The 26,777-nt window shown below is 38.9% G+C and overlaps 1 protein-coding gene across 1 annotated transcript in view; it reads right to left on the bottom strand.

Annotated features, from left to right (window-relative positions):
• The window catches only part of LOC123670262 (phosphatidylinositol 4-phosphate 3-kinase C2 domain-containing subunit alpha), a 41,753-nt gene extending 19,988 nt beyond the window's left edge, over positions 1-21,765 (bottom strand). The window contains exons 1-15 of the mRNA XM_045603771.1: positions 21,654-21,765; positions 13,061-13,184; positions 12,038-12,163; positions 11,392-11,959; positions 10,760-10,904; positions 9,524-9,702; positions 8,835-8,925; positions 8,339-8,482; positions 4,942-5,030; positions 4,379-4,616; positions 3,700-3,872; positions 3,351-3,558; positions 1,266-1,470; positions 717-920; positions 192-310 (exon numbers count right to left, since the gene is read on the bottom strand). Of these exons, the coding sequence (XP_045459727.1) occupies positions 192-310; positions 717-920; positions 1,266-1,470; positions 3,351-3,558; positions 3,700-3,872; positions 4,379-4,616; positions 4,942-5,030; positions 8,339-8,482; positions 8,835-8,925; positions 9,524-9,702; positions 10,760-10,904; positions 11,392-11,959; positions 12,038-12,163; positions 13,061-13,184; positions 21,654-21,765 (2,725 nt within the window). The remainder of the gene's footprint in view (positions 1-191; positions 311-716; positions 921-1,265; positions 1,471-3,350; positions 3,559-3,699; positions 3,873-4,378; positions 4,617-4,941; positions 5,031-8,338; positions 8,483-8,834; positions 8,926-9,523; positions 9,703-10,759; positions 10,905-11,391; positions 11,960-12,037; positions 12,164-13,060; positions 13,185-21,653) is intronic.
• Positions 21,766-26,777: the final 5,012 nt, after the last annotated feature.

Raw genomic sequence — 26,777 nt, 5'->3', positions numbered from 1 at the left:
CAGCACGTAGTGTATAGAGAGTGGGGATGGAGTGGGCGTGAGATAGTCACCGATGTTGACGACGGGGTGGGGCGCGAGCGGCGCGTGCAGCGGGTGCGGCGCGGGCCCGATGCGGCGGTCACAGCGCGCCGGCCACAGCGGCAGCACGTAGTGTATAGAGAGTGGGGGTGGAGTGGGCGTGAGATAGTCACCGATGTTGACGACGGGGTGGGGCGCGGGCGGCGCGTGCAGCGGGTGCGGCGCGGGCCCGATGCGGCGGTCGCAGCGCGCCGGCCACAGCGGCAGCACGTAGTGCCCCGCCGACAGCATGCTGCACCACAAGCACTGTTGTAGCCTATTCGAGCTAACACGATGGGGGCCAGCTCTATCACTTGGCTTAGCCACGCCCCCTGATCAACTGAGTTGCAGTAGTCTACTGGCTATGGAGCGCTTACGATTAGGTGGGCCGAACACTCGTTGCCCACAAAACGTTGCTTGGCCACATATATTATAAACCTCCTTAATCCCCCCTTATAACTTGATCTATGAAAAATAATATAATAACAAAATATAAACACAAAATTTCATAAAAATCGGTCCAGCAGTTTCGGAGGAGTATTGTAACTAACATTGTAATATGAGATTATATAATTAAAATTTGTACATAAAATATTAACCCATATCAGAACCCCGACTCATTTCATAATATAGTTTTCATAACACATCACGAAACATACCCATCATAGTCGAACAATTGTATAGAAGTCCAGCCTAGTTCCACTTGTTCGAACTGCACGTCGCTATTTTTCTCAGCCTCTTTCTGACTGCTCTGCTGGTCTGCTAGCAACTGGTCGTCAGGGCGTTGTGTGCGACCGTACAATGTTAGGACGAGTCGAGTTTCACGGGGTAACGTGTTGATTGGTACGTCTTCGAGATTTATCCTATATTATAATATAATGGGTGCAACAGATACTCATTATTCATTAAAGTAAAAATTCTCCAAATACTTGACAAAACCATTAAAATTAGAAAATTTTATAGGTTGATAAATAAGTTACATGACGTGATTTTCTTCCATTTTTGAAATTAGAAAGTAAAGAAACCTTGTAAACAAAGTGGTGAAGAGCGAACGAAATTTTGCTTATTTATGTCTAATTATTTTATTGCTCTGCGGCATTATATATTTGATTTTTGTTGCCTAAAATTTATTTTTTCTATCTTTTAAATAGTATTGTTAAATGTTAACAAACATTACAAATTTAAATACCTATAGAAAAAAATCTCACCAAGTATCAAAAATGATTCTCGGATAAAATCCGCCACATTCGATCTTTGACACATGAGTTATGTGTAACGTTTTCAACGGTCGTGTGCCATAGTACGCCTGCACGTCGAACAGGTACTCGTCGTGCGTCCAGCATAGCGGCAGACTGTGGACCGCTTCGATGCAGAACAGTAATGTTTCAGTTACTGAATGGGCCGGAACTGCTTCTGTTAACAATATATATTATTTTTCTTGTGTTGTAATAATTAATGAATTTTCAAATAATAATTTCGATTATAAATATTAACAATGAAAAATAAAGAATATTAAACTTAACTTTGGAGACATGCTGACAGATACAAAATATGTCATTATTCGGCGATTCTACACATCGCCTCTACACACCACTACTGCTGCCACTACTCACTGGCGGGGTGGGGCGCGGCGCCGGGCGCGTCCTGCAGCCGGAAGTCCAGCAGGCGCGCGCGCGTGTAGAGCGCCTCTACACACCACTACTGCTGCCACTACTCACTGGCGGGGTGGGGCGCGGCGCCGGGCGCGTCCTGCAGCCGGAAGTCCAGCAGGCGCGCGCGCGTGTAGAGCGCCTCTACACACCACTACTGCTGCCACTACTCACTGGCGGGGTGGGGCGCGGCGCCGGGCGCGTCCTGCAGCCGGAAGTCCAGCAGGCGCGCGCGCGTGTAGAGCGCCTCTACACACCACTACTGCTGCCACTACTCACTGGCGGGGTGGGGCGCGGCGCCGGGCGCGTCCTGCAGCCGGAAGTCCAGCAGGCGCGCGCGCGTGTAGAGCGCCTCTACACACCACTACTGCTGCCACTACTCACTGGCGGGGTGGGGCGCGGCGCCGGGCGCGTCCTGCAGCCGGAAGTCCAGCAGGCGCGCGCGCGTGTAGAGCGCCTCTACACACCACTACTGCTGCCACTACTCACTGGCGGGGTGGGGCGCGGCGCCGGGCGCGTCCTGCAGCCGGAAGTCCAGCAGGCGCGCGCGCGTGTAGAGCGCCTCTACACACCACTACTGCTGCCACTACTCACTGGCGGGGTGGGGCGCGGCGCCGGGCGCGTCCTGCAGCCGGAAGTCCAGCAGGCGCGCGCGCGTGTAGAGCGCCTCTACACACCACTACTGCTGCCACTACTCACTGGCGGGGTGGGGCGCGGCGCCGGGCGCGTCCTGCAGCCGGAAGTCCAGCAGGCGCGCGCGCGTGTAGAGCGCCTCTACACACCACTACTGCTGCCACTACTCACTGGCGGGGTGGGGCGCGGCGCCGGGCGCGTCCTGCAGCCGGAAGTCCAGCAGGCGCGCGCGCGTGTAGAGCGCCTCTACACACCACTACTGCTGCCACTACTCACTGGCGGGGTGGGGCGCGGCGCCGGGCGCGTCCTGCAGCCGGAAGTCCAGCAGGCGCGCGCGCGTGTAGAGCGCCTCTACACACCACTACTGCTGCCACTACTCACTGGCGGGGTGGGGCGCGGCGCCGGGCGCGTCCTGCAGCCGGAAGTCCAGCAGGCGCGCGCGCGTGTAGAGCGCCTCTACACACCACTACTGCTGCCACTACTCACTGGCGGGGTGGGGCGCGGCGCCGGGCGCGTCCTGCAGCCGGAAGTCCAGCAGGCGCGCGCGCGTGTAGAGCGCCTCTACACACCACTACTGCTGCCACTACTCACTGGCGGGGTGGGGCGCGGCGCCGGGCGCGTCCTGCAGCCGGAAGTCCAGCAGGCGCGCGCGCGTGTAGAGCGCCTCTACACACCACTACTGCTGCCACTACTCACTGGCGGGGTGGGGCGCGGCGCCGGGCGCGTCCTGCAGCCGGAAGTCCAGCAGGCGCGCGCGCGTGTAGAGCGCCTCTACACACCACTACTGCTGCCACTACTCACTGGCGGGGTGGGGCGCGGCGCCGGGCGCGTCCTGCAGCCGGAAGTCCAGCAGGCGCGCGCGCGTGTAGAGCGCCTCTACACACCACTACTGCTGCCACTACTCACTGGCGGGGTGGGGCGCGGCGCCGGGCGCGTCCTGCAGCCGGAAGTCCAGCAGGCGCGCGCGCGTGTAGAGCGCCTCTACACACCACTACTGCTGCCACTACTCACTGGCGGGGTGGGGCGCGGCGCCGGGCGCGTCCTGCAGCCGGAAGTCCAGCAGGCGCGCGCGCGTGTAGAGCGCCAGCAGCGCCCGCACGGCGTCCCGCACACGCGCACACTGCTGCGCCAGCGCCTCGCGCGCGTTCGCCGCGCGCAAGGACACCGAACAGTACGGCCCGTTCTCCGACTGGATTTCGGGGCGAACCGTGCTCGTAATCTGCCCCACGTGAGAATATCGAATCAGTAACTCAGTGGGCAGTGTAAAAGATGAATGAATAATATACATGTACACACTGAGTTTAATTACTACGATTTTAATCTTTGGGGACTCGTGACGAGTTAAGTCCAGAGGGCCCACCTGCGAGTTGCAGGCCTGCGCGAAGGCGTTGAGCGTGTGCGTGACGTGCAGCGTCTCCACGCCGCCGGCCAGCGCGCAGATGGCCTTCACGGCCTGGAACACGGCGCTGGGCGACGCCGCGCCCTCCGCGCTCAGCACGCCCATCGCGCGCGATAGCTCGCCCTCCAGCGTCTCTGCGGCGGCACACACGTTCATTGCACGCGTCACACGCGTCACACTTGTCACACACGTCCCACGCAACAAACGCGTCACAATCGTCACACTCACGACACGAATCACATGCATCACACACTTCACACGTATGAATTTAAATTACACACAAATTAATTTCAAAGGGAAAAAAATTGAGAAATTTTAAGTGTTTGATGTTTTTATTATTTTCAGTAGTTATTGAAAATTTTCAACATCGACATGATTTATGTATTAAAATGAATTAATATAGAGACATATAGCGTTTATTTAAATATACCACACCAAGATTAATTTCCAACGTTTTGTCGAACCTTATTTTTATATGGCAGTAAAGATAAAGGTATAAAGCATACTTGATTGTTCCTCTCGAAACGAACGAAACGAAAAGTAGCGAGCAAACATCTTCAAGCACTAAAATGATTGAAAAATGTATACCAAAGTCTTGTTTGTTTGTTTGTTTACTTGTAAAATCTCAAACACAACTCACCAAGTAAAATAGATAGATTATCAAACGACAACATAGGGGTGGCTCCTTGGGATGGAATCAAATCATCTAAAGTAAGATGAGCATCCCTTGCATCATCCCGCTCAGTTCTTGCCATAGAAGTATCCTTTCCTTCACATAAAACCAATCTCACATCCTTCTCTAAGCGAACACATTCGCGAATATAATCGTATTCACTTAGCGAACTGCCCGGTGTTAGGTATTCTTTTGCTCCCCAAACCTGTAAAAGAAATTATACAATATTATTAATAGGCAATATTTTGTAATAATTCTTTTTATATATGTATAGTATACTGCATTTGTCACTTTATATTCTTATTATATTTGTCAATAACGTAGTATATTGTATGTATTATAATATAGGCAGTTACAAACAGAACTTAGAGCAGAAAGACCTTTTAATTTATTCTCATTACTCCCAGAAATGTATGGGGTGTATGGTAGGTTGACAAAGAATGTTCACTTATTAAATGTTTTATATTTATTACTTATTAAGTGTTTATATTGTACATATAAAAGTATATTTACCATAATATATATCTTACCCTTAACATATATTCAGACATATCCTCTCTTATATCTTCATCAAGGGAACATACTATTGTTAATATTACGTGTTCTATCGTCGACTCAACTGAAAGAAAAAAAATTAAATTAACAAATATTCCTAGGTTATTTGAAAATTTGTTATTACAAACAATAATCTTTATTTAATATAATAAAGAATATTTTAAAGTTTATTCAAACGAAGTTATTTAAAGAGCTACTAATCGAGTTTTGAAAATTCGTTTGGAATTTAAAATCCTTTTTACTATCTTATATATAAAATTCTCGTGTCACAATGTTAATTACAATACTCCTCCGAAACGACTAGACCGATTTTAATGAAATTTTGTGTCCATATCGGGTAGAATACACCTATTTTTCATACCCCTAAGATATAAGGGAGGGGGAAATCAAAGGGGGTTAATAACATATATGGAAAAAACAATGTTTGCGATATCAGCTAATATTTATATACTCGTATATTTTTATAAAAATATTAAGTTATACTTTTATCTGATATTTAGTTCTATTAATCCGACATTGCATCCAAAACAAAAATAACCAAATCAAGTTTAATCAAAATTCATAGCTATCTAAAATATTTTGGAAAGTATCTTTTTTTATACTACAAAATTTACAAAAAGTGGTCCTGCACGTTTGATGACCGCAGGGCTGGCTTTGTCGCCTTTGTTGTGGTGTCGTTAGGTGATGTACCCTCTCTTCCCTTGGGTGTTATAAGAGGCGACTAATAACACAGTTCCACTATCACCTTGGAACTTAAAAAGCCGACCGATGGCGGGATAACCATCCATCTGCTGGCTTTCAAATACACAGGCCGAAGACGGGCAGCAGCATCTTCGGTGCGACAAAGACCTATATTATTTAACTATAATCTTTACTGATATCATATAAATTTTTAAGTTTTTTTTTTTTTTTTATAAATAAAGTTATGTCCACCGGCTTAAAGTGCCCATGCTTTTGTTATTCCGATTTTTAGTTTTATTACTGATCGTTTACTTGTTACACTACTGCAGCTTACATTAAGAGACCTAATTATTCTGTCTTAGTATCCCTAATGCAGACGTGAGTCCACCGACCAAAATTATGCTAAACTTAATTGATATCTTACATGCAAAAAGATATAGAATTATATTGCGCCTTACTTTAATTATTGTTGTCACTATTATAATAATTATTATTATCTATGTTTATATATACACTTACTTGCTATCCATAATATATGTACACTTATTGTCTAGTTAACGTATATGTACACTTATGGCCTACTTAGCCTACTTACAATATACACTTAACCTTAGTGTTTTTTTTTTTTTTTTATTACTTACTCCTAAGTTTTTTCCTACATTAAATTACAATTTAAATAAGGTGTGCTACAATTTTAACATTTCGAGCACACCCTCAATGACGGCGGCATCCCTGTGGTGAATCGCCATCCTGAGGCTGTGCTCGAGGATGTCTTTTTCAGAAGTTTTCGCTGCCTTCGCCACAAAGCGACCAATTGCGTCGTCACGGTCGTCGGTGTAATAGACACAGGTGTTGGTGTGCCTAGTCACCGCGACTACAGCGTGCGAGACGCTGTTGTGAATCTTGAGCCTCCTTGTCTTCGTCTGGAGGACAATGACGTCCTCATAGGTCTGGCCCTGCGCCTCATGGATGGTTAAGACGCGCGATCCCTCACCGGACCCGTATCCCTGGTCAGTCAGCAATCTCTTCTCCTCTTGCGTAAAGACCAGGTACAAGGTCCGGTCCCTTCCTACAGGAATGCGCGCGCCCGTGAGGCTCTCCACTTGCAAAGATCGGATCTTTGTGCTTGAGCTGTACACGGTCTTGTAAACCTCACTGATGGCAAAGGCGACGTCTTTGGGGTTACGATGCGTGCATGACAACTCACATGAGATGATTGTTAACAGGGTTGGTCTGCGGTATCGCATTTCGAACAGGTTCTCCCTGTCGATGTACGGCAGCTGATTTATATCTCCAATGAGGACTACCTTCTCTGCTCCCGATAGTCGGGCGGCCATTACTATGGCTCCGAAATGGATCATGAGGGCTTCGTCCACCGTTAGGCGTTTGATTTTTGAGCCCTCACGGAAACCATTTACCAGCACGGATGCCATAGTGCGCACCTTTTGCTTGGCCTTGTTGCCATAGCGGTGCGCCAGTTTTTCTTTTAGGTCTTTGGCCGCCTCGACTGTGGTCGTAATCACGACCTCCGTGTCCTCATCGAAGTCCCTGACTATGCGAGTTGTCTTACCGCATCCCGGTACACCGTTTATCCACTCCAGCGATGGTAGCCCCCAGGTCACGGACGGTAAACCGGCTTCCCGGTCGCCCGAGATGGTTTTCGCCACTCGCAGCATCCGGTCCCCCAGCATTACTTTCGTGCATCTGGCCACTACCACCACCGGGTCCCCTTCAGGTGTGTCGAAGGTTTGAGACTCCTCGTCACTCCCCTCAGACTCGACCGCGCTCACGAAACCTGCTGTGATGTTATATGCAGCCATATACCTACCCGACATCTTGCCCTTGAGTATTTGTCGGGTTTTGCTGTTGTATATGGCTGCTTCGGCTTCCTCGAGTTCCACCTCCAGTAGCCTTTGGTGATCGTACTGGTAGGCCTGCATGATCTTTTTGCAGGTGGCCAGGCTTACCTCGCGGTTTGCCTTTATTATGGCCAGGAACTCGATTAGGGCGTTCTTCGCATGTTGAAACGGTGTGGACGCAGGTCGAAGTCTTGGTGGTTCTACTTGTCCCATATCGGCCCTAGTTCGAGCGGCGAGTGACGCCTCCGGGTGCCTCGGACTGTCGTCTTTGGTGAACCCGCTCAGCGCCCCCGATAGTCGCTCTCCCTGTCCAGCCTTTTTGGGAGAGGGGTGATGCGGGAGCTTACCTTGTTTCGGGGAGATGGTTGCCTGGATAAAGGTCGCCAATGACATCGAGCTCGGCTTAGACTCAGGTGCGGCCCTTGCTTTGCGTTGTTCAACCTTCTGGCTCTCGATCTTTTGTTGTAGGCGCTCCGAGCCACTAGGTGCGGGTTCGCTGACAGTCGGCAATGCAGGGGATGAAGGTGTTTTGGATTTCGGTCTTAAGTAACCAAGATCCTCCCCCCTGTCTTCGTAAACAATGACCTCACTGTTCTTTTTTTGGAAATTGGATTTTGGAAAGTATCTTTTTTTTTTATATACTACAAAATTTACAAAAAGTGGTCCTGCACGTTTGATGACCGCAGGGCTGGCTTTGTCGCCTTTGTTGTGGTGTCGTTAGGTGATGTACCCTTTTAAGAAGATTTGGCACATATATATATTTGGCATTTGGTATATTATATGTACCCCCTACCAAATTTATTGACCTATAAATTAAAAAAAAATGCCTCACCATCGGAAGTAAAGGTGATGGGTTCGTCGGTGTGCGAGTTGTAGACTAGAATCTTAATGCTAGTGTTGGGTGGGTACTTGCCACCCGACCGCGCCGCTATCACGTGACCTGGGTTTGTCTTCTCGTCGGTATATATGAATTTTTCTACAAAAAAAAAAAAATATAATTAAATAGGGTGAGTATTCTTGGGGTAGACATATTTCCAGTGTTTTAAGTAACATCTGAGTTACTGACATATAGACAAATATCACACACAGACTACATTAAAACCAGGAGCGGCGGAAAAAAAAAGAAAAACTAGTGGAATGCAGGCTATCAACCGCATCAAAAGGCCTATACGCCTATTATTATGTTAGAAAAGGTAACATAGATTACAGAATTTGTAGAATCTTCACAATCATACTAGGATCCTATGCATAGTAAGAATAGTGAGGTGATCACCTAAACATAGAACATCTACAAAAATGTAATGAATACATCAGAGGTAAATACTTACTTCTAACATCGAGGACCATTTTTAAAAATGCTTTGTGCTCGCTGTCATAATTCTTCGTCTGTGTTTTAATTATGCAGTCGTAAAGTTTATTCTGTCAAAAAAGGTAACTTTAAAATATATTTGTATTCATAACTTGGAGTTATTTCACGACACTTAACTCCTATTTATTGTGTTTGTACTAATGATAAAATACAGAATGTGATGCTCTTGTGATCTTGTTTCTTTGGGCATTGCATAGTAATGTTCTAACTAATCTATGAGATTAGCAATATATTAGTCCAAGATCCCAGGTCTCCCAGATTTTACTTATTTTCTGATAGACAAAATATATACAATAGAGTAGTATTAGTGTGTGCAGTGAACATATACATACATAAAGCAAACTCTTTCTAAAAATTATACTAACTTTACTTATTTTCTAATGGTCGATTCTTACGTATGTTGTAGGAAATATTGTAAACAATGTGAAATTCACACTCCCAGACATATTATGACAGATGTATTTATTGGACAATGAAAAACAAATTCAGATTAGACAGTCCCATACCCACACAGTTTATATAAAAAGTCTACCAGTGGTTCCAATTATATTATACAATATTCACAATGACTACACTAATTTTTAATCTGAACTCATATAAGTTATCATACTATGGCCTAAAAGCGCAACAAATTTCACAAAATCATACCGTAGTGGGTCGTTTAGCTACGGCCGGTACGCTGGGAATGTTCTTAGGAGGCGGCGAAGGCACCAGTGCGTTGTCTCTACTCAGAGACGCGTACACGCGCATCTGAGTCTCACCGTACAGGAAGTCCAGCGGGTCGTATACCTCGTACACGCTGCTCGGTGCCGAGGGCGGAGCGTACGCTGTAACAGCAATATAAGTAAAGTTTATTAAATTTATAGTAAAACTAGCTGACCTGGCGAACTTCGTATCACCTTATTTTTTTTTTGAAATATAATAATAACATAATATATCAAAATAAAATATAGCCTATCTTTTAAGTTGGATCAAACTGCACACGGTGTGCAAATTTGACTAAAATCGGTTAAGTACTTTAGGAGTCCATTGAGGACAAACATTGTGACACGAGATTTATATATATTAAGATGTGACACTAAAATCACGTAAACATTTAAAACCTACTAGCTGTGCCACGTGGTTTCACTCGCTTATTAACGCGGAGGAAAAAAACGCACTAAAAATTATATAGCCTTCCTCGTATATATATAACTCTTCCTCGGTAAATGGACTATCCAACACAAAGATTTTTTAAAATTCGAACCAGTAGTTCCTGAGATTAGAGCGTTCAAAGAAACTAAGCTTTATTAATATTGATGTGTAAAATAATATTGAGATGTATAACTCATCTGCGTCACTTTATAAAATAATTAATGCAATTTTCAAGAAGTAATTAGTAATTAATATTTTAGTGAATAAAATATTTAAGCAGCAAAAAATCAATCATAAATCAATTAATTAAAGTTAACATAATTTAATTAAAGTTTAAATCCACGTATAAAATTATTAAATGATAAAAAAATGAGTTACGTGATCAAACTTGAAACATTATTTACAAAAAAAAAAGAAAAACATTACAACTGCAATACCTTAGCACTTATGAGATATAAAATAATGTGAGAAACTCTGAATTAAAGTGAAAATGAAAAGAAAACAACACAAAACCGATCACAATAATAAATGGCATGATTTGAAAACTTCAACTGAATTTTTTACAATATGTTACATTAGAAAGAAGACCCCATGAGTTAGATGGCAAATTTGTCGTATAATTTAAAACATACAGTATGGTATATATAAAAAACTAAAACGATATTTTTTTCTGTATTAAAAAATAAAATAGTAAACATACTGATTTGCCATCACGCTTCAAATAATGGAAATGAGACACAAACCACTCACCAGAATGATTCTGTTCAATTAGTAGCGGATCAAACGCTTCTAACACACTGACTCTTACGCTACCTTGCCCTGCCGACTTCCGACCAAAGTCGATCAGGTTCACCGACTGTGGTAAACTTTCCACTGTGTCGCTTGACTCGTTCGACTGAAAAATATATTACTGGACATTATTTTTAATAAGACAAAATTTTTTTTGATAAATTGTTCAGTTGATATGCAAATATTAATAGCTACTATTGGTTACAACTTCGACTGCTATACCAAAATATATCACGGATATATTTGGCTAAAACCTAAGTATGTATATTAGATTAGCCCTCTAGCACAGTTTGTATTGCTTTCTGTTCCGGGAGTTGTCGGTTCGATGTCCACCTGAGTCTCGGTGTAGTATAGGTATATATTTATTATTTTTATATGTATTATTTCTATATAGTTCTAATCTTGTCGCGTTTTGAGTATTCTGTAATTTTTAACCATTTTACTATAAGTTTCTAAAAACCTACTCTAACTAATATTAAGTCACAATGATTAATTACAACATTATTTTAATAAGTTTAAATTTATATCCTTAAAATTATTTAAAATAGTAATGTATACTCTAGAAAAATATTTTAAAATAGTGAAATTCTTACCCCGATACTAAGTTCAGACAACTTCCTTGAATTGCCGTCAACACTTGGAGGTTCATTCTTCACAACCGATTGCACACTATTGTTATTGTTAACATTTGTAATTTGCGCGCTGTAAGGCGGATATTGCGGCATTTGATTTATTTGAGGGTATAATGAAACCGGCCTCGGTGGCCTGGATATTAAATTAGTTGTATTGTAATTGTACGGCGGAGGTTGTGAGGGATTTTGTATAGGATTGTATATGGGGTATGGTGCGGGATTTGTCATTCGAGTTTGTGTATAAGGCGGAGGATACAATGGAGGATTGGTGACAACAACCGCCCTAGGTGTTTGGTCTTGCTGTGTCAAAATCGGTGGATAGTAGGAGTAATTGGACATCGGACTACCCATAGGAGTAGGCATTCCATAAGCATTATTGGTGGGATAGGGAGGGATGCCTGAGTAAGGTGGAGGGGCAATGTAATTGTATGGGGCATTGTACGGATATCCCGGACGCTGGTTATATTGGTTATTCATCGTAGCCGCGTCTGGAGTATTTAACGTGAAATCTTCAGTCTGTTGACCCAACCTGAAGTGAGAAAAATTTTATAAGACAAATTAGAAAACGCATTGTATACAACACAAAAATCATAAATTGCTATATTACTTGCTAATTTGGTCGATATACTCCTTGAGGAAGGCATGAGAATTCTTTGGTGGAGTTTTACTTGTTGGACTTGCAAATGAAATCAGGTCGCTGCTAGTGTTTCTTGTAGGGCTTGTACCAGTTGACCTGCAAGGACAAAATATTCTTTGTTCAAATACGCAAATTAAAAAAAAACATATTAATTATGCGACAATAATATAACATAGGGGTAGGCAAAGACCACTTCTTTCCACTTGCTACGATCCTTATATACTTCTTTCGCTTCGTCCACTTTGATTATTCCCTTCATACATGCTCTTTGGTTTAGGGTACTCTTGACCTGGCCTTTTTTCAAGACCTCACTTATTTGGTCTCGGAACGTCCGCCTAGGTCTACCCCTTCCACCCCTTCCATTCACACTCGCCTTATACACTTTTTTTGTCAATCGTTCTTCACTCATTCTCTCGACATGGCCAAACCATCTAAGCATACCTTTCTCAATTTTTTTCACTACATCTTCTTTCAGACCACAACGTTTCCTTATCTCACTATTTCTTATCCTGTCACTTAGTTCAACTCCTATCATACTTCTTAACGCTCTCATCTCAACTGCATTTTTTCTGCTTTCATGTTTCTTCTGCCATACCCAACTTTCACTTCCGTACATGAGTGTCGGAACCAACACCCCCTCATGCACAGCCAAACGAGCCTTGTTAGATATCTTCCGACTGCTCATAAAGGAGTGCAAAGCTCCATTCACCCTGTTTCCTGCATTCACTCTTCTTTCAATATCACTCTCACACTTTCCGTCTCTTGTAAACCTTGAACCCAGATACACAACAATATAATACTATCAATATTAACAAAGCAGAATGCAAAATGTTCTAATCAATACCACACTTTATCATCACTTATCATAATAAAATACAACAAACGCTGATGTTGAATTTATTGAGAAACAGTTATTGACATTTAACAAAACAATAAATTGCGACATAATGCCACCTGCTTTTGGACGACGGTAAAAAACAATATATAAGTTACCCAGAGTTTTCCGAGCTCGACGTCCTCCGTGGAGGCTTTCTAGGAGGCGGAGGTAAAGCTGGAGGCGGACCTTCGGTTTCGTCTCGACGACGCACACTGGCGTTACCCGACTCCCGACCATTATCTACAAGATGATATTAATCCGATAACACATACATACACACACACATATAAACACCTATGACACAGTTTACAACATATTTTTATTCTACTTTTAAACAAAATAATCTTTACTCTTCATATCTAAGACAATTTTTTCAAAGCTAAACGCTATCAGATAAACGCTGCGACTTCAGATTGCGGTACCAATTGTGGTTTATTGCTTTATTAATTAATTAATTGGTTCGACTTAATTCGTACGATTTATTTTTGTGTTACCCACACAGGAAATTCTAAACAATTTTTTAATATCATATCAAAAATCGACCGTTCCAGCGGAGATCGAACCTGCATCTCCGACTTACCATGTCGGTTCTTTAGCCAATTAAGCTATGGAACGATGTACTCGCTAGATCGAAACTTGATATGATGATTTTATATTCGGTCTAAGCGACCGTGGCGCCGTCCGTAGTGATTATATATATAATAATGTGATTTTTTTTAGCTGTGTGTCTACGGCAATAAAGAATATAGTCACCCCCTATATTCCTTTGGGTGTCGTAAGAGGCGATAAAGGATAGACAGTTCCACTACCACCTTGGAAAAAGCCGATCGATGGCGGGATAACCATCCAACTGCTGGCTTTAGAATACACAGGCTGAAGACGGGCAGCAGCGTCTTCGGTGCGACAAAACCAGCCCTGCGGTCACCAACCCGCCTGCCCAGCCATTTGCCCATAGTCACCACGACTAACACATGAGTTCATGCCATTTTTGTGGAGGCCTATGTCCCGCAGGGGACTGGGATAGGCTGAAAAATGATGACTTGATAATAATATAAAAAATATTTCTATCTCGGCTATAAACAAACACGGTGAGTTCTACATGTCTTACAAATCTAATGAGTAAAAACATTAGAGTAATAATTATTTTAGAATTGTGTTTTTACTATATTCATTAATATTGACGCATGGAATTATTTAATATAAAATACACTTAACATCTAATATTCAAGATCAACTTGTTAACATGCTTGTTACTCGCCCAGCGTTGATGAAGTCTAGAAGTTGGAGTTTATATTGGAGGTCACCTGCAAAGGTCCAAAAAATATTCCACATAGGGAGGGATCTGCGAAGAAGAAGTCAATGTTCCAATGCAAAATATCATCTGGTCAGTCAGGGTGTGACATTACTCTCCAAATTACTTCGAAATAGAACCTAATTCCTAAATGTAAGCCTCGGAGATATCAATATTCAGGAAGAGAGGGGGTGGCTATATTATTTGATGCCGTAACCACACAACAAAGATTAAGTTTGATAGGTAATAAAAATTTACCTAGAGTAGAGGTAGAGTAGAGGGCTCTCTAAACAATAATTTTCACTTGGGTTATGCTCCATCACTTTATTTTCACTTGAGATATCCACAAGTAGTTTTTTTTTTGTAAGATAAGTGTCAAATTCATGTTTAATTCATAACAGTGGAATAACCAAAATAGACCCAACGAGGAGAAGAGAGAGAACCAAACCAAGGCAGAAAGAGGTGTCTTAACGGACAATCTATGCAAGTGTAAAAACCACGAAAAACAGTGAGAACGGGAAAGAGTCAACAAATAAGAGAAACAGTAATGAAAAAGTTACAAGGACGACAAAACAACCAAATAATTGTGTTTGCTCGCAAACGAGAAAAAAACCGACTTCAATTACATCGACGAGTAATACAACGTAGATCGACCAAAAAATAGTCAAGTAACTACGCGTTATCAAAGATTACTCAAAAAATAGTTATCAGATCTCAATAAAATTTATATGTGATTAAATTAAAAATTATTAAAATCAGTACACCCAGTAACAAGTTATTGCGGATTTTCAACAGTTTCCCTCGATTTCTTTGGGATCCCGTCATCAAATCCTAGTTTCCTTATCATGGTACTAAGCTAGGTATATCTCCTTTCCAACAAAAAAAGAATTATTAAAACCGGTACATCCAGTAGAAAGTTATGCGGTATAATAATACAACGTAGGTCGACGAAAAAAGCGTCAAGTAAAAACGCATTATTAGATATAACTCGAAAAGTTATTGTTTGATCTCAAATAAATTCAAATGGGACCAATTGGCACACACCACCTTTCGATTAAAAAAAATTTGTCGAAATCGCTCCACACGGTCAAAAGTTCTGATGTAACATACATTAAAAAATAAAAATAAAAAAATACAGTCGAATTGAGAACCTTCTTCTTTTTTGGAAGTCGGTTAAAAAATAGTAAGTACTGCAAAAATCATACCAACATAACCTAACTTTGGATAAAATTTGAGTCGATAACCCAACTCCAACTAGCGCATTCTGTCGATGAGTAGTAGTAAACACTATATGAACTAAGTTTATCAATCTCATAACAGCTGATTATACAACTAACGACATCTATCGGCGACTAGCTAAAATATGGAAAGCATAACTAAAATTTTAAAATTAATTCAAATTTATCTAGCGGAACAAAAGAAAGAAATGGAAAAAATGGAAATGAATATTACCAAAAACATAACGAAGACTATCAACGATAATTTTAAAACAATTGAATTGAAATATAATCAGTTAAATAAGAAATTACAAACTCAAGAAAATATTTTAGATCGTATAGAAAGGCCCAACAGATAGCAAAATTCGGTTTTTTTTCAGCATTGAAGAAGGAGAGAAAACTTATCAAGAGCTAGAAAGTAAAATTATATATGTAATAAGCAACATGAATATACATTGTGAACGAAATGAAATTGAATCTATGAAGCGACTTGGAAGGAACAGCGAAAAACCAAGACCAATAACAGTGATGTTTACTACTATGGGGAAAAAATTACTATACTACAAAATAAGAAAAACATGGAAAATAGTGTCATATATTTTAAAGAAGACTTCTCCACTCAAAGTTCTGGAGAAATGGAAACAATTACATACTGAAATATTAAAATATAAGGCAGAAGGTAAATATATAATGGCTATAATTAAATATGATAAACTATGAAGAATGAATACTATGAGTATTACACCAATACAAACCAAATGATTATCAACAACCATCAAACAAGAGGAACCTACATTCTATCTCTCCAAACCATAATGGCAAAAATAATATGAACCAAGTTTTGAAAAAGGACAAAATGCAAATTACAACATTAATGCCACCAAAAACAAGTTTCGAAAAAACCAAAACTCTATGAACATTAACTCAAACTATTACATGAAGCATTTAGCAACCAACCCCTCTACTATTTCAACACCCAAAATGGCTTGTCACCGCGGGAGAGAAAAGCGAAATAAGTTTTTCTCTTGATTACAACCCTCCTAGAAAATACGACATAAATACACAAAAGAAGAAAACAACAAATAAAAGAAACATGGAGGTGGCCTTTACCCTATACAGGATTCTCATTTATTTTAATCTAATCATTTTAATTTATGATCAATTTTTTAAATATTTTCTTTTCATTGTATTTAGCAATTGCCAATCAATTTAAGTACATATTATATCGTAATTCCAATTTTTTTTTTATAAGAATGCAATTTTGAATGTAACTTTTTAAAATTAATTTTAAAAAATTTAAACATTTTATTGCAAATATGATTTTAATTTAATTCATAGAGATTATTTTAGTGAATTTGCTTAAATGAAATATAATGAAATAAATTATATGATATTATGTTGTTTGTAAAAGCAGGCAGCATAACTATTTGTGGCTATAAAACTTAATTAACCTATAAGATTCGTCAGCGAAGAAGAAAAAATAATATCCTCGTATTCTTGGATGCCCAGTTACCCATGTTCTAAAATTACTTGAAATCCGTTTAGCTGTTTTGGCGTGATGAAGACACAACGACACATACAAACATATAAAAAAAAATGTTCGATTCAGTAACCTGTATTCATAGACCGTATCACTTTTTTTAAATATCTTCAATGTACAGAAAGTAACCGTGGCAGGATAAGGGAACATTATTTATTATTATTCTTTGACGGTTCGCAGGAAAGTGGACATAACCTGCGAACCGTCAAAGAATACTTATAACAAATGGACACAACGATAAATAATTATTTATTATATTATTATTCTGATGATGTGCTACGTCGTCAATAATTAAAATGTTAAAAGCCTAAATATAATATATGTTGCAACTCATTAAGAGAGCTATTATAAGATGAAAAATTTGAGGTGTTCCTATGACCGTTACATGTTAAAATTTCAACGAGCGTAATAGAATTATTTCTTAAGTTAACGATAGATGATCACACCTACTAGAAAACTGGCAACGTCGCATTTCAGCTTACTTCTCACTCATTTCATCATTACTTATATAGGACGCTAAATAATCGGTGCATTAAGTGAGGCTATATGGATATATGGAGGAAGCAATAACATAAGTATCATGAAAGGGGTTCATAAATGGTTGGGCACAACTGTAAGCAGAATATTCTCAAAAAAGAAATTTAAAGAAATTGATATAACCCACGGAATTTAAAATGAAAAAAATAAGCAACATTCGCAGAAAAAACATATAAAATGTAAGCATAACTGAGGGACGTCGTAATAACGCAGTTTGTGCTTGACGCCAAAAATGTATCTGGATGTATATATATATACATCCTGCTAATAATTAGGCGTCCCACATGGGCCGAAATGCATCTAAACTGGCGGCCACCTCCTTTGGACGTCCGCATATCGGACGCCACTTTTTTAATCGATGTCCCATTAGTCCTTTTGGCTCTAGCTACCTGTACAACAAAAATCGCCGGAAGGCAAAAAATCGTTGAGACATTTGCATTTGTATAACTAAAACTTCCGCGAAATTCCGCACTAACGGTGCAGCGCTAGTCTAGCGCGTATATCGACAGAGCGTATACTCTGCTAAAACTCTTCCGATACAACCGATTATTTGACGTCCTATTGCGACGTTGCCAAACTGACTGTATTTGAAGGTTTTGAAATATTCAATTAAGTCAAAACAAATCATTTAAAAACAGTTTGCCGAAGTTGCTACGCACGTGTCGCTGCTTATTTGACGCTCGGTTGCAATATACTGCTTAAGTAGTAAAATAAAATAAAAGTACACTTAAAAGGAAAAAGTGAGGCTTAACGAATTTACGAATTGAATTTACATATTAAACGGAAAAGTGACACTATTTTGTCATAAAAATAAAAATATTTCTATAAGTTAATATACATTATCTACACTTTTTTGCATGCACATGGAAGCCAGGCTGGGTAGCAGTCTTTGAATTTGAAAAAATAAAGGTTCTGTTACATTTAATACATGTTTGCAATGATTTTTTATTTGGTTACTGAGCGCCCCTACTGAAAATTTGTGTTTTTTGTTTAGTGACGGTTTGGTCATGGACGTCGAATATGTAGTGGTTCGAATAGTAGGTATACAGGTTTACGGCGTCCGTATATAAGGTAAGGGCTACGCAATATGTAACACATATACGGACGTTAGTTTGACGCATACTGTTATTAAGGATACGAAGTTTTTTTGCAGCTGTTCTGGCTTTTGACCCAATCCAGGCTACACGCAATGCCGTCAAAAAACTTTGGGACACTTTTAGACAATGAAAGTTTTAGAATTGCTCTCGGTCTCCGGTTGGGAGCTCCACTGTGCTTTGAACACAGATCTCCGTGCGGAAAAGAGGTCGATTCTTTCGGACTACACGGTCTTTCCTGTAACAAGAGTTCAGGTAGGTTTTCCCGCCACGGTTCCCTAAACGATACCATAAAAAAGCTCATGCCACCATCGACGTTCCTGCTCTTATCGAGCCTACTGGAATTAGTCGCAATGATGGCAAGAGACCTGATGGATTGACGTTGGTTCCCTGGGAAAGGGGACGGGCGCTTTTGTGGGACGCAACCTGCGCTGACACACTTGCTCCGTCTCATATCAGGAAACAGCCTTAAAAGCGGGAGCCACAGCGGAAAAAGCTGAAACGACTAAACGGCACAAGTATTCGTCATTAATTTCAAATTACATCTTTGTGCCATTTGCAGTCGAAACACTTGGACCTTGGAGTAGCAGTGCTAAATTTTTTTTAAATGAGATAACTCCTCGCCTTATTGCCTCTCTATTATTGCCTAAATATTGTTTGACGACGTTTAAATTTGCCAGACGACGACTTAGGTAAATCATTCTAGTGAAATAGAGTTAAGTAGTTAGACTATTTAGTCTGTACAAAAAATATTTTAGCCGTGAGACATTTTTATATTGAAAATGATAATAATATGTTGTTTGTAAAAGCAGGCAGCACAACTATTTGTGGCTATAAAACTTAATTAACCTATAAGATTCGTCAGCGAAGAAGAAAAAATAATATCCTCCGAAACGGCTTGACCGATTCTCATGAAATTTTTTGTGCATATTGGGTAGGTATGAGAATCAAACAACATCTATTTTTCATCCCCCTAAATGTTAAGGGTAGTCCACCCCTCAATTTAATTTTTAATTTTTAGATAAATTATTTTATTTTTTATTTTATTATGAATTGGCGTTGAAAAATACATACAACCCTACGTTTTCACCCTTCTACCACCAACCCCTATTTTAAAATAGCGTTTAGCGGCAAGACAACGTTTGCCGGGTCAGCTAGTTAACTTATAAAAATATTTTTATTTTTATGACAAAATAGTGTCACTTTTCCGTTTAATATGTAAATTCAATTCGTAAATTCGTTAAAGCCTCACTTTTTCCTTTTAAGTGTACTTTTATTTTATTTTACTACTTAAGCAGTATTTTGCAACCGAGCGTCAAATAAGCAGCGACACGTGCGTAGCAACTTCGGCAAACTGTTTTTAAATGATTTGTTTTGACTTAATTGAATATTTCAAAACCTTCAAATACAGTCAGTTTGGCAACGTCGCAATAGGACGTCAAATAATCGGTTGTATCGGAAGAGTTTTAGCAGAGTATACGCTCTGTCGATATACGCGCTAGACTAGCGCTGCACCGTTGGTGCGGAATTTCGCGGAAGTTTTAGTTAAACAAATGCAAATGTCTCAACGATTTTTTGCCTTCCGGCGATTTTTGTTGTACAGGTAGCTAGAGCCAAAAGGACTAATGGGACATCGATTAAAAAAGTGGCGTCCGATATGCGGACGTCTAAAGGAGGTGGACGCCAGTTTAGATGCATTTCGGCCCATGTGGGACGCCTAATTATTAGCAGGATGTATATATATATATATATATATATATATATATGTATATATATATATATATATATATATATATATATGTATATATATATATATAGACAAAAATTATTATATATATTATAGCTGATATAATAAGGATGATATAATATATACTTAGAATACTTTTACTATAGAAATTTATTTCTTTTATTATTGCGAACTGAACAATAACTTTTTTGTTAAATTCAATGCGATCAAAGTGGCGGGCACAGCTACTATAACAATAAAAATAAATAATAAAATTTATAAACTAAACTTTTTAAAAGAACAGAATGATACTGTTTAAAAAATAATACTGTTAAAATTGAATGCAATTAGTAAACATCAACTGTTTAGAAATTAAAACTCGAATCAAACATCATTAGTTATAAAAACTTAGTTTAAAGTAATATTAATATAAAAAAGTAAAATATCTTTTTTGCCTAAATACATCTATTTATACTATTTTTGTCAAATTATTAGTATCAATATTAATTTTTATTTTTAATATAACAATGTTGGCAAATAAGCGTATGGCTCACCTGATGGTAAGCGATTACCGTAGCTTATAGACAACAACACCAGAAGCATCGCAACCGCGTTGCTGACCCTATGCCCAATTTCCTTAGGAGCTCTGGTCATATTTTGAGGAGGAAATTTCCTGCTGTACCCTACTTCAGTTGTTATTTCAATAAATTAAAAAATCTTCAAGCTTTGGTTAAACTTTATCATACATTTTTATTATTACTTCTCCTTCACAAACAAGAAGTAATTTTTATAAATAAAATAAACACTGTTTATACCGTCACAAAGAAATGGAACAAAACAATTTGCTCTCAATTCTTATAAGCAAATCCATATAAGGGTTAATGAACTTAACTTCCTTTCAGATTGAGCCTTGTTATCAATTATAATGTTCCCAATTGGGCACATCTCAACAATGCAATTACATTTTATTCCCCTTTCAATGTGACAAATAATTTGTGACTCAAACAAACTTCCATCGGTTATTTGATTTTCGATTTTTTATTTGACTAACTTTTTTATAACATAACAATTTATTTTTTATTTTTAAACCATCATATATATCGATATTTATGTTTAATGTTAGCGTTTTAGATCAAATAACAAACATACATACAATACTAATAATTCGACACTTAACTAATACATTAACTTACCTACTTAGGAATACGAAAAAAACTAATACCAAGGTAAATTATGATTTTAAGAAGACCTTGGATCATCTTATCTCTTAGAAGTCGAGGTGTAAACAATATTACGTCAGTTACCTGAACTAGATAGTTGCTTCTGCCTGCGAAATTGCTCCAATGCCAGACTTTCTAAACTCAGAGCCTGCGCTTTTTCCAAGTCGGCTTGAAACTGTAGATCGTAGTCCGACATGATCAGTTACTTCTTAAGGATCATCTACAAGATAAATCCAGAGAAAGCGTGAAAATAACATTAATATCCACTGTTTTGGTCACAAGATATTTTAACACCAGACACAAACACTGCGGTATCTGTCAAACAGTATCTATCTAATAAAGAATACCAAAAGTTTTGCGATTATCTTACCAAAGGCAACTTCCCGATAACGCTTTATTTATTTTACTTTTCATGACATTACAAACGATTGAATTTTGTTTAACTCAACTGTTTAAAATTGTTAGATCTTAACACTTCAGATTTAGATTGGGCATAGCGATCTGAAATCGATTAATCGAAGAATCGATTTGTTGGACCAAATATATCGATTTTTAAATCGATATGTTGTACTGAATCGATTGAGTGAATCGATATTTCACCTTTGAAAATCGACATTAGATTTTTTCTGTTTTGGCCGATTAAAGGTTAATTACTCAAAAACTGGCGAATTAGTGCTCCTTGTATCCACTTTCTCAGTTCATTCACTATCTACACTTTATATTTTATTTGCTATTACTCACTCATCTCTTTTTCTATACACTCTCATCTTTTGACAATGTGTTCTTGAAAAAATATAAACACAAATACCAAACAAAAATTTATTTACAAAATCGAATTATTGAACCAATGATTGATTTCAGTAGGCAGTTAAGCCCTTTCACTACTTCCTACCTTACATCTTCAAACTGTAACTTATATAATGTTACTGTAACTTTGTTTTGGTGCGTAATTGCTCTTTTCTTTTGCTACGCATTGTCGTTTTGCGTATGGGGCCATTGGTATGGATTAGGTGAGTAGGGTTTAGCTCATGAGCATATAAGTTTGTGGCGAGTGACTCTTTCTTTTCCTTCATTTCCAGCCACGACCAAGGTTCAAGGTGTGAATTGTTGGGTGAGTCATTGTTCTACTACTGTAGAATAAGTTTTTGTTAAATTGTGAATTCGTATGTTGATTGTGTTATGATTGTACTATTTCAAATTGTTTCAAGACATTTTAGTTGTTGATTTTATATGATGTTAGGTTGTGCTTTAGTAGGCCATTTCCATATCAACCCAGAGACATTGGGGGTTGGCTACGGAAAGGCTCACCTTCTGGTGTGACCTTCCAGTGTCCTTGGCGAGGCGGTCACGAGCGGTCCCGGATGCTTCTGGAGTGACCACGTGGCGAGACATTTTGCTCAACGTTCCCGGTTCTGTTGTTGCCGAACCTGTGGCGACGCTTGTTTACGACGCCTGAAATCGTGGGGAGCTGCGTGAGCCTAACCACGTGGTGCAAGGCGGTTCTACGGGCGATGCTACGTGGTTCTTCGGAGCATGATCGGCTGAGTGACCTTTTTGACCTCCAAACATGTGCCAGGAATAAGTCGAACCTTAGATAGCTATGCTATAGTTTTTTTTTTTATTACGAGTTTTTATGTACATAATTTTTTTTATTTTAATATTAAAAAATTGTCATCTTTTATTAAACTTGGCAATAAATTAATTTTAATCTGTTATCTTTTTAATATCATCATCCTTTAATTGAATTATAATTTTTTTTTTTCTTTAAATTCGTCGTGTTAAGAGCCATTTCACAATTTTACGCTCTGCAAGTTTAGGTAAATTTGGTCGCATCGCGCGAGTCGTACGAGCCGCGCGATCTTTGTGCTAGTAAGTATAGTGTGACAACCAAAAGACCGATACGATATGAATAAAATAGCATTTTATGACATCGACACCGACAAACATATTAATTAACAAATAACAAGACAAACAGATTGAAATGCCTATTTGTATTGATAATGTGAGAAAAGAAAATTAAATTATACATTTGTTTAGAGAAATTATCATTATATTAGTTTACAGTCATTTTCGTAATATGTTTATTTTATTTATATTTTATTATAAAAGTATCAAATGCGGTTTATCCGCTATAACAACAGGCGCTTGCCGCGTGTGAGCAAAAGAGACGGCTCCGCAGAATTTGGCGTGGACCTTACCTCTAAGAGCGCTAGCGCTCGACTGATTTACTGGGCTTAATGCGTGGTAATATATACTATCTTTTTATTATTTAATATAAAATGTATAAAAATGATTACATCTTTTAATTTTTTTTTTTTTTTTTTGTATTCCTTAATGATGTAAGTTTACTTTGATGAAGATAGTTCATTAAAATTTCTTAGTTTTCTAAGAAAAATATCGCTTTTAAAATTGTACTTATTTGGAAAATATTCGTAACTTGAATTTTTTTTATCGTTTAATAGAGATACAAATGGAAAAAAATCTGAGATAGTGCGCAACAAAATTATATTCCGCATATTATGATATTTTTTAAAAATGGTTTTAACGTAGAGGTTATTGAAAAGTAGGACTTCAAAGTATAGATTGCGACCTTTTACCCAGGGAGGAGGCTGATGAAAAGGTTAATAATTTTATACACATAATATAAATCAAAATTTTGATCCGACTATGGACTACAACAAAGGTTGCTTTATTATATTTCAAGAATATAAATTACATTATTGCATCCAACACTGAGATTAACGACGTCAAAATATTACAATTTCGCGGATTGTTACCGATTTTTGTGAAATGGCTCTTAAACATTTAATTTCTCTCTAGATTATTTTTTTTACCGTGCGACAAACTGGGACCGCTAAAGTAAATAACATATATTCTTTCTTTTTCCGACCGGATGTTGTATCTGTATTCTATATGGAGTCGGTGGATTTTACTGGCATTATTATTTCTAATTCTAAAGGAGAAAGAGAAGGAGAAGGAGAAGGAGAAGGAGAAGGAGAAGGAGAAGGAGAAGGAGAAGGAGAAGGAGAAGGAGAAGGAGAAGGAGAAGGAAAAGGAGAAGGAGGAGAAGGAGAAGGAGAAGAAGAAGGAGAAGGAGAAGAAGTAGAAGTAGAAGTAGAAGTGGGATTCCCTTAGTCTGTAACCTGTTCTCGAGCAATAAATAGAATAAATACTACAATTTTAGATATTAAAATAAAATCACAGCAACAACTTCCACAAAATAATAGTGAAAAATTCGACGCAACAGAAGGGACTGATTGGTCGGTACTGCACCCCCAAGTGCTGAAGTCGACATACGGTCTAGGACTGCTTACCCGGGCGTCCTGGATATCACCCGTAAATGGGTTCCTCTGCGATAAAAAAAGGGGGGGGGCATATTCTATTACACCTTTATTTTGCTTATTTTGAAATAAAAAATAAAAAAAAATTAAGTTATAAATATTCCTAAAAATATCCCTACAAATATGACACCCCAAAAAAACCCCATCCCACTTTTCCCCCCTAAATTTGGGGGGAAAACCCCGAAGTTAACATCACTGGCTCACAAGTGCTTGTCAAGTATAGGTGACTTTGGCGTTCAAGAGGTTAAAATAAAATAAGTTGACGGCAACACTCATCTATAATATAAAAATGAGTCGCTGAATGTGTTGCTAAGCGCAAAACTCGAGAACGGTTGGACCGATTTCGCTAATTCTTTTTTTAAAATATTCCTTGAAGTACAAGGATGATTCTTACGGAGAGAAAAATTCAAAAAAAAATTTAAATTTCCTGAAAAAGTCTAAAAACAACACTTTTCTATACTCCCATACAAAAGATTTGTGATAATACTTAAAAGTCAATTTGAACTTTAATACCATACGGTAAAGTTTGTGTTAGGCGATACGAAGTTCGCCGGGTCAGCTAGTATAGTGATAAAAATGACACAACAGCTTTGATTTATTTATTTGGCATTATTAAGATTAAAGTATACATAATAGATACATATAATTATACGCAAAATTTATTTATATGGAGATTTAAGTCAAAATTACTGTTTTTTTGACTTAGAAATAAAAAAAAATACAAATGATATTTTTATTTGGCATTATAAAAACATAAATTTCAATTTATTTTAAATTTACCTGAAATTTATGTACATAATATATTAATTTTGAGCAAAATTTTCTTATATTTCGTATATTTTTAATCTTAATTTTTGTACGAGAAACTTATTATCTTAACGTGAAGTGTGAAATAAATAGAAACAATACAGTGGTGCTAGACGGGTATGTCGAGCGGCGAATCCCTGCGCAGGCGCAGATCGTGCACGGCGAGCGGCAGCGGGCGGCGGCAACGCGCGGGTGACGGGAGCGGGGGCGGCGCGCGGGCGGCCGGGCGCCGTGCGTGGGGCGCGCTCCTGTAGTAGGCGGCTCATTACAAAGTCGGTTACAAACTAACTGCTTCTTTCTTCTCCCACATGGAGAAAGAGGCATATACTCCGCAGTGGCCCGACTAGGAAAAAGGTCAGGTTCAACCAGATCATGTATCTGGACCGGATCAGGATAGAATGAGGCATGCCAGATCCGGCAAGCTCTATCAGGACCAGTCCTGGTCCAGACAAGGATAGCCTGATGTAAAATATAATCAAGTATGGTAAGGCATACTGGATCAGGATCCGGTCCGGTCCAGATCAGGATAGCCTGATGTAAAATATAATCAAGTATCGTAAGGCATACTGGATCAGGGCCCGGTCCGGTCCAGATCAGGATAGCCTGATGTAAAATATAATCAAGTATGGTAAGGCATACTGGATCAGGACCCGGTCCGGTCCAGATCAGGATAGTCTGAAAGAAATTACGCGAACTGAGCCTGAATCGCGCTATTAATGTACTGTATGTAACAGTTACCATGACAGTCTAGCAGGGAGTCCATTTCTACACAGTGGAGCACTCGTAAGTAATAGGAAATAGTTAATTAGTAGTTAATTATTAGAAGTTAATAAATACAATTTAATTAATAATAGTAATTAATTAATAACATAAAAATAAATAAAAGTGATTAATATTTAAAGTAAAAACACAAATAAATAATAAATTGGAAAAAAATAAACGGAAATAAATATCATAATAATTATGTTAAGTAACATATTTATAAAATCAATTCGCTTTATTTTGTTAAACAATTTTTTCAAGAATATACATTCGTGTTTATTAAAAGGACCGGACCGAA

The sequence above is a fragment of the Melitaea cinxia genome, chromosome 4 (assembly GCF_905220565.1).
Source record: "Melitaea cinxia chromosome 4, ilMelCinx1.1, whole genome shotgun sequence".
NCBI lineage: Eukaryota > Metazoa > Arthropoda > Insecta > Lepidoptera > Nymphalidae > Melitaea > Melitaea cinxia.
The sequence above is the reverse complement of the archived record's forward strand: the minus strand, read 5'-3'. Positions and strand labels throughout refer to the sequence as shown.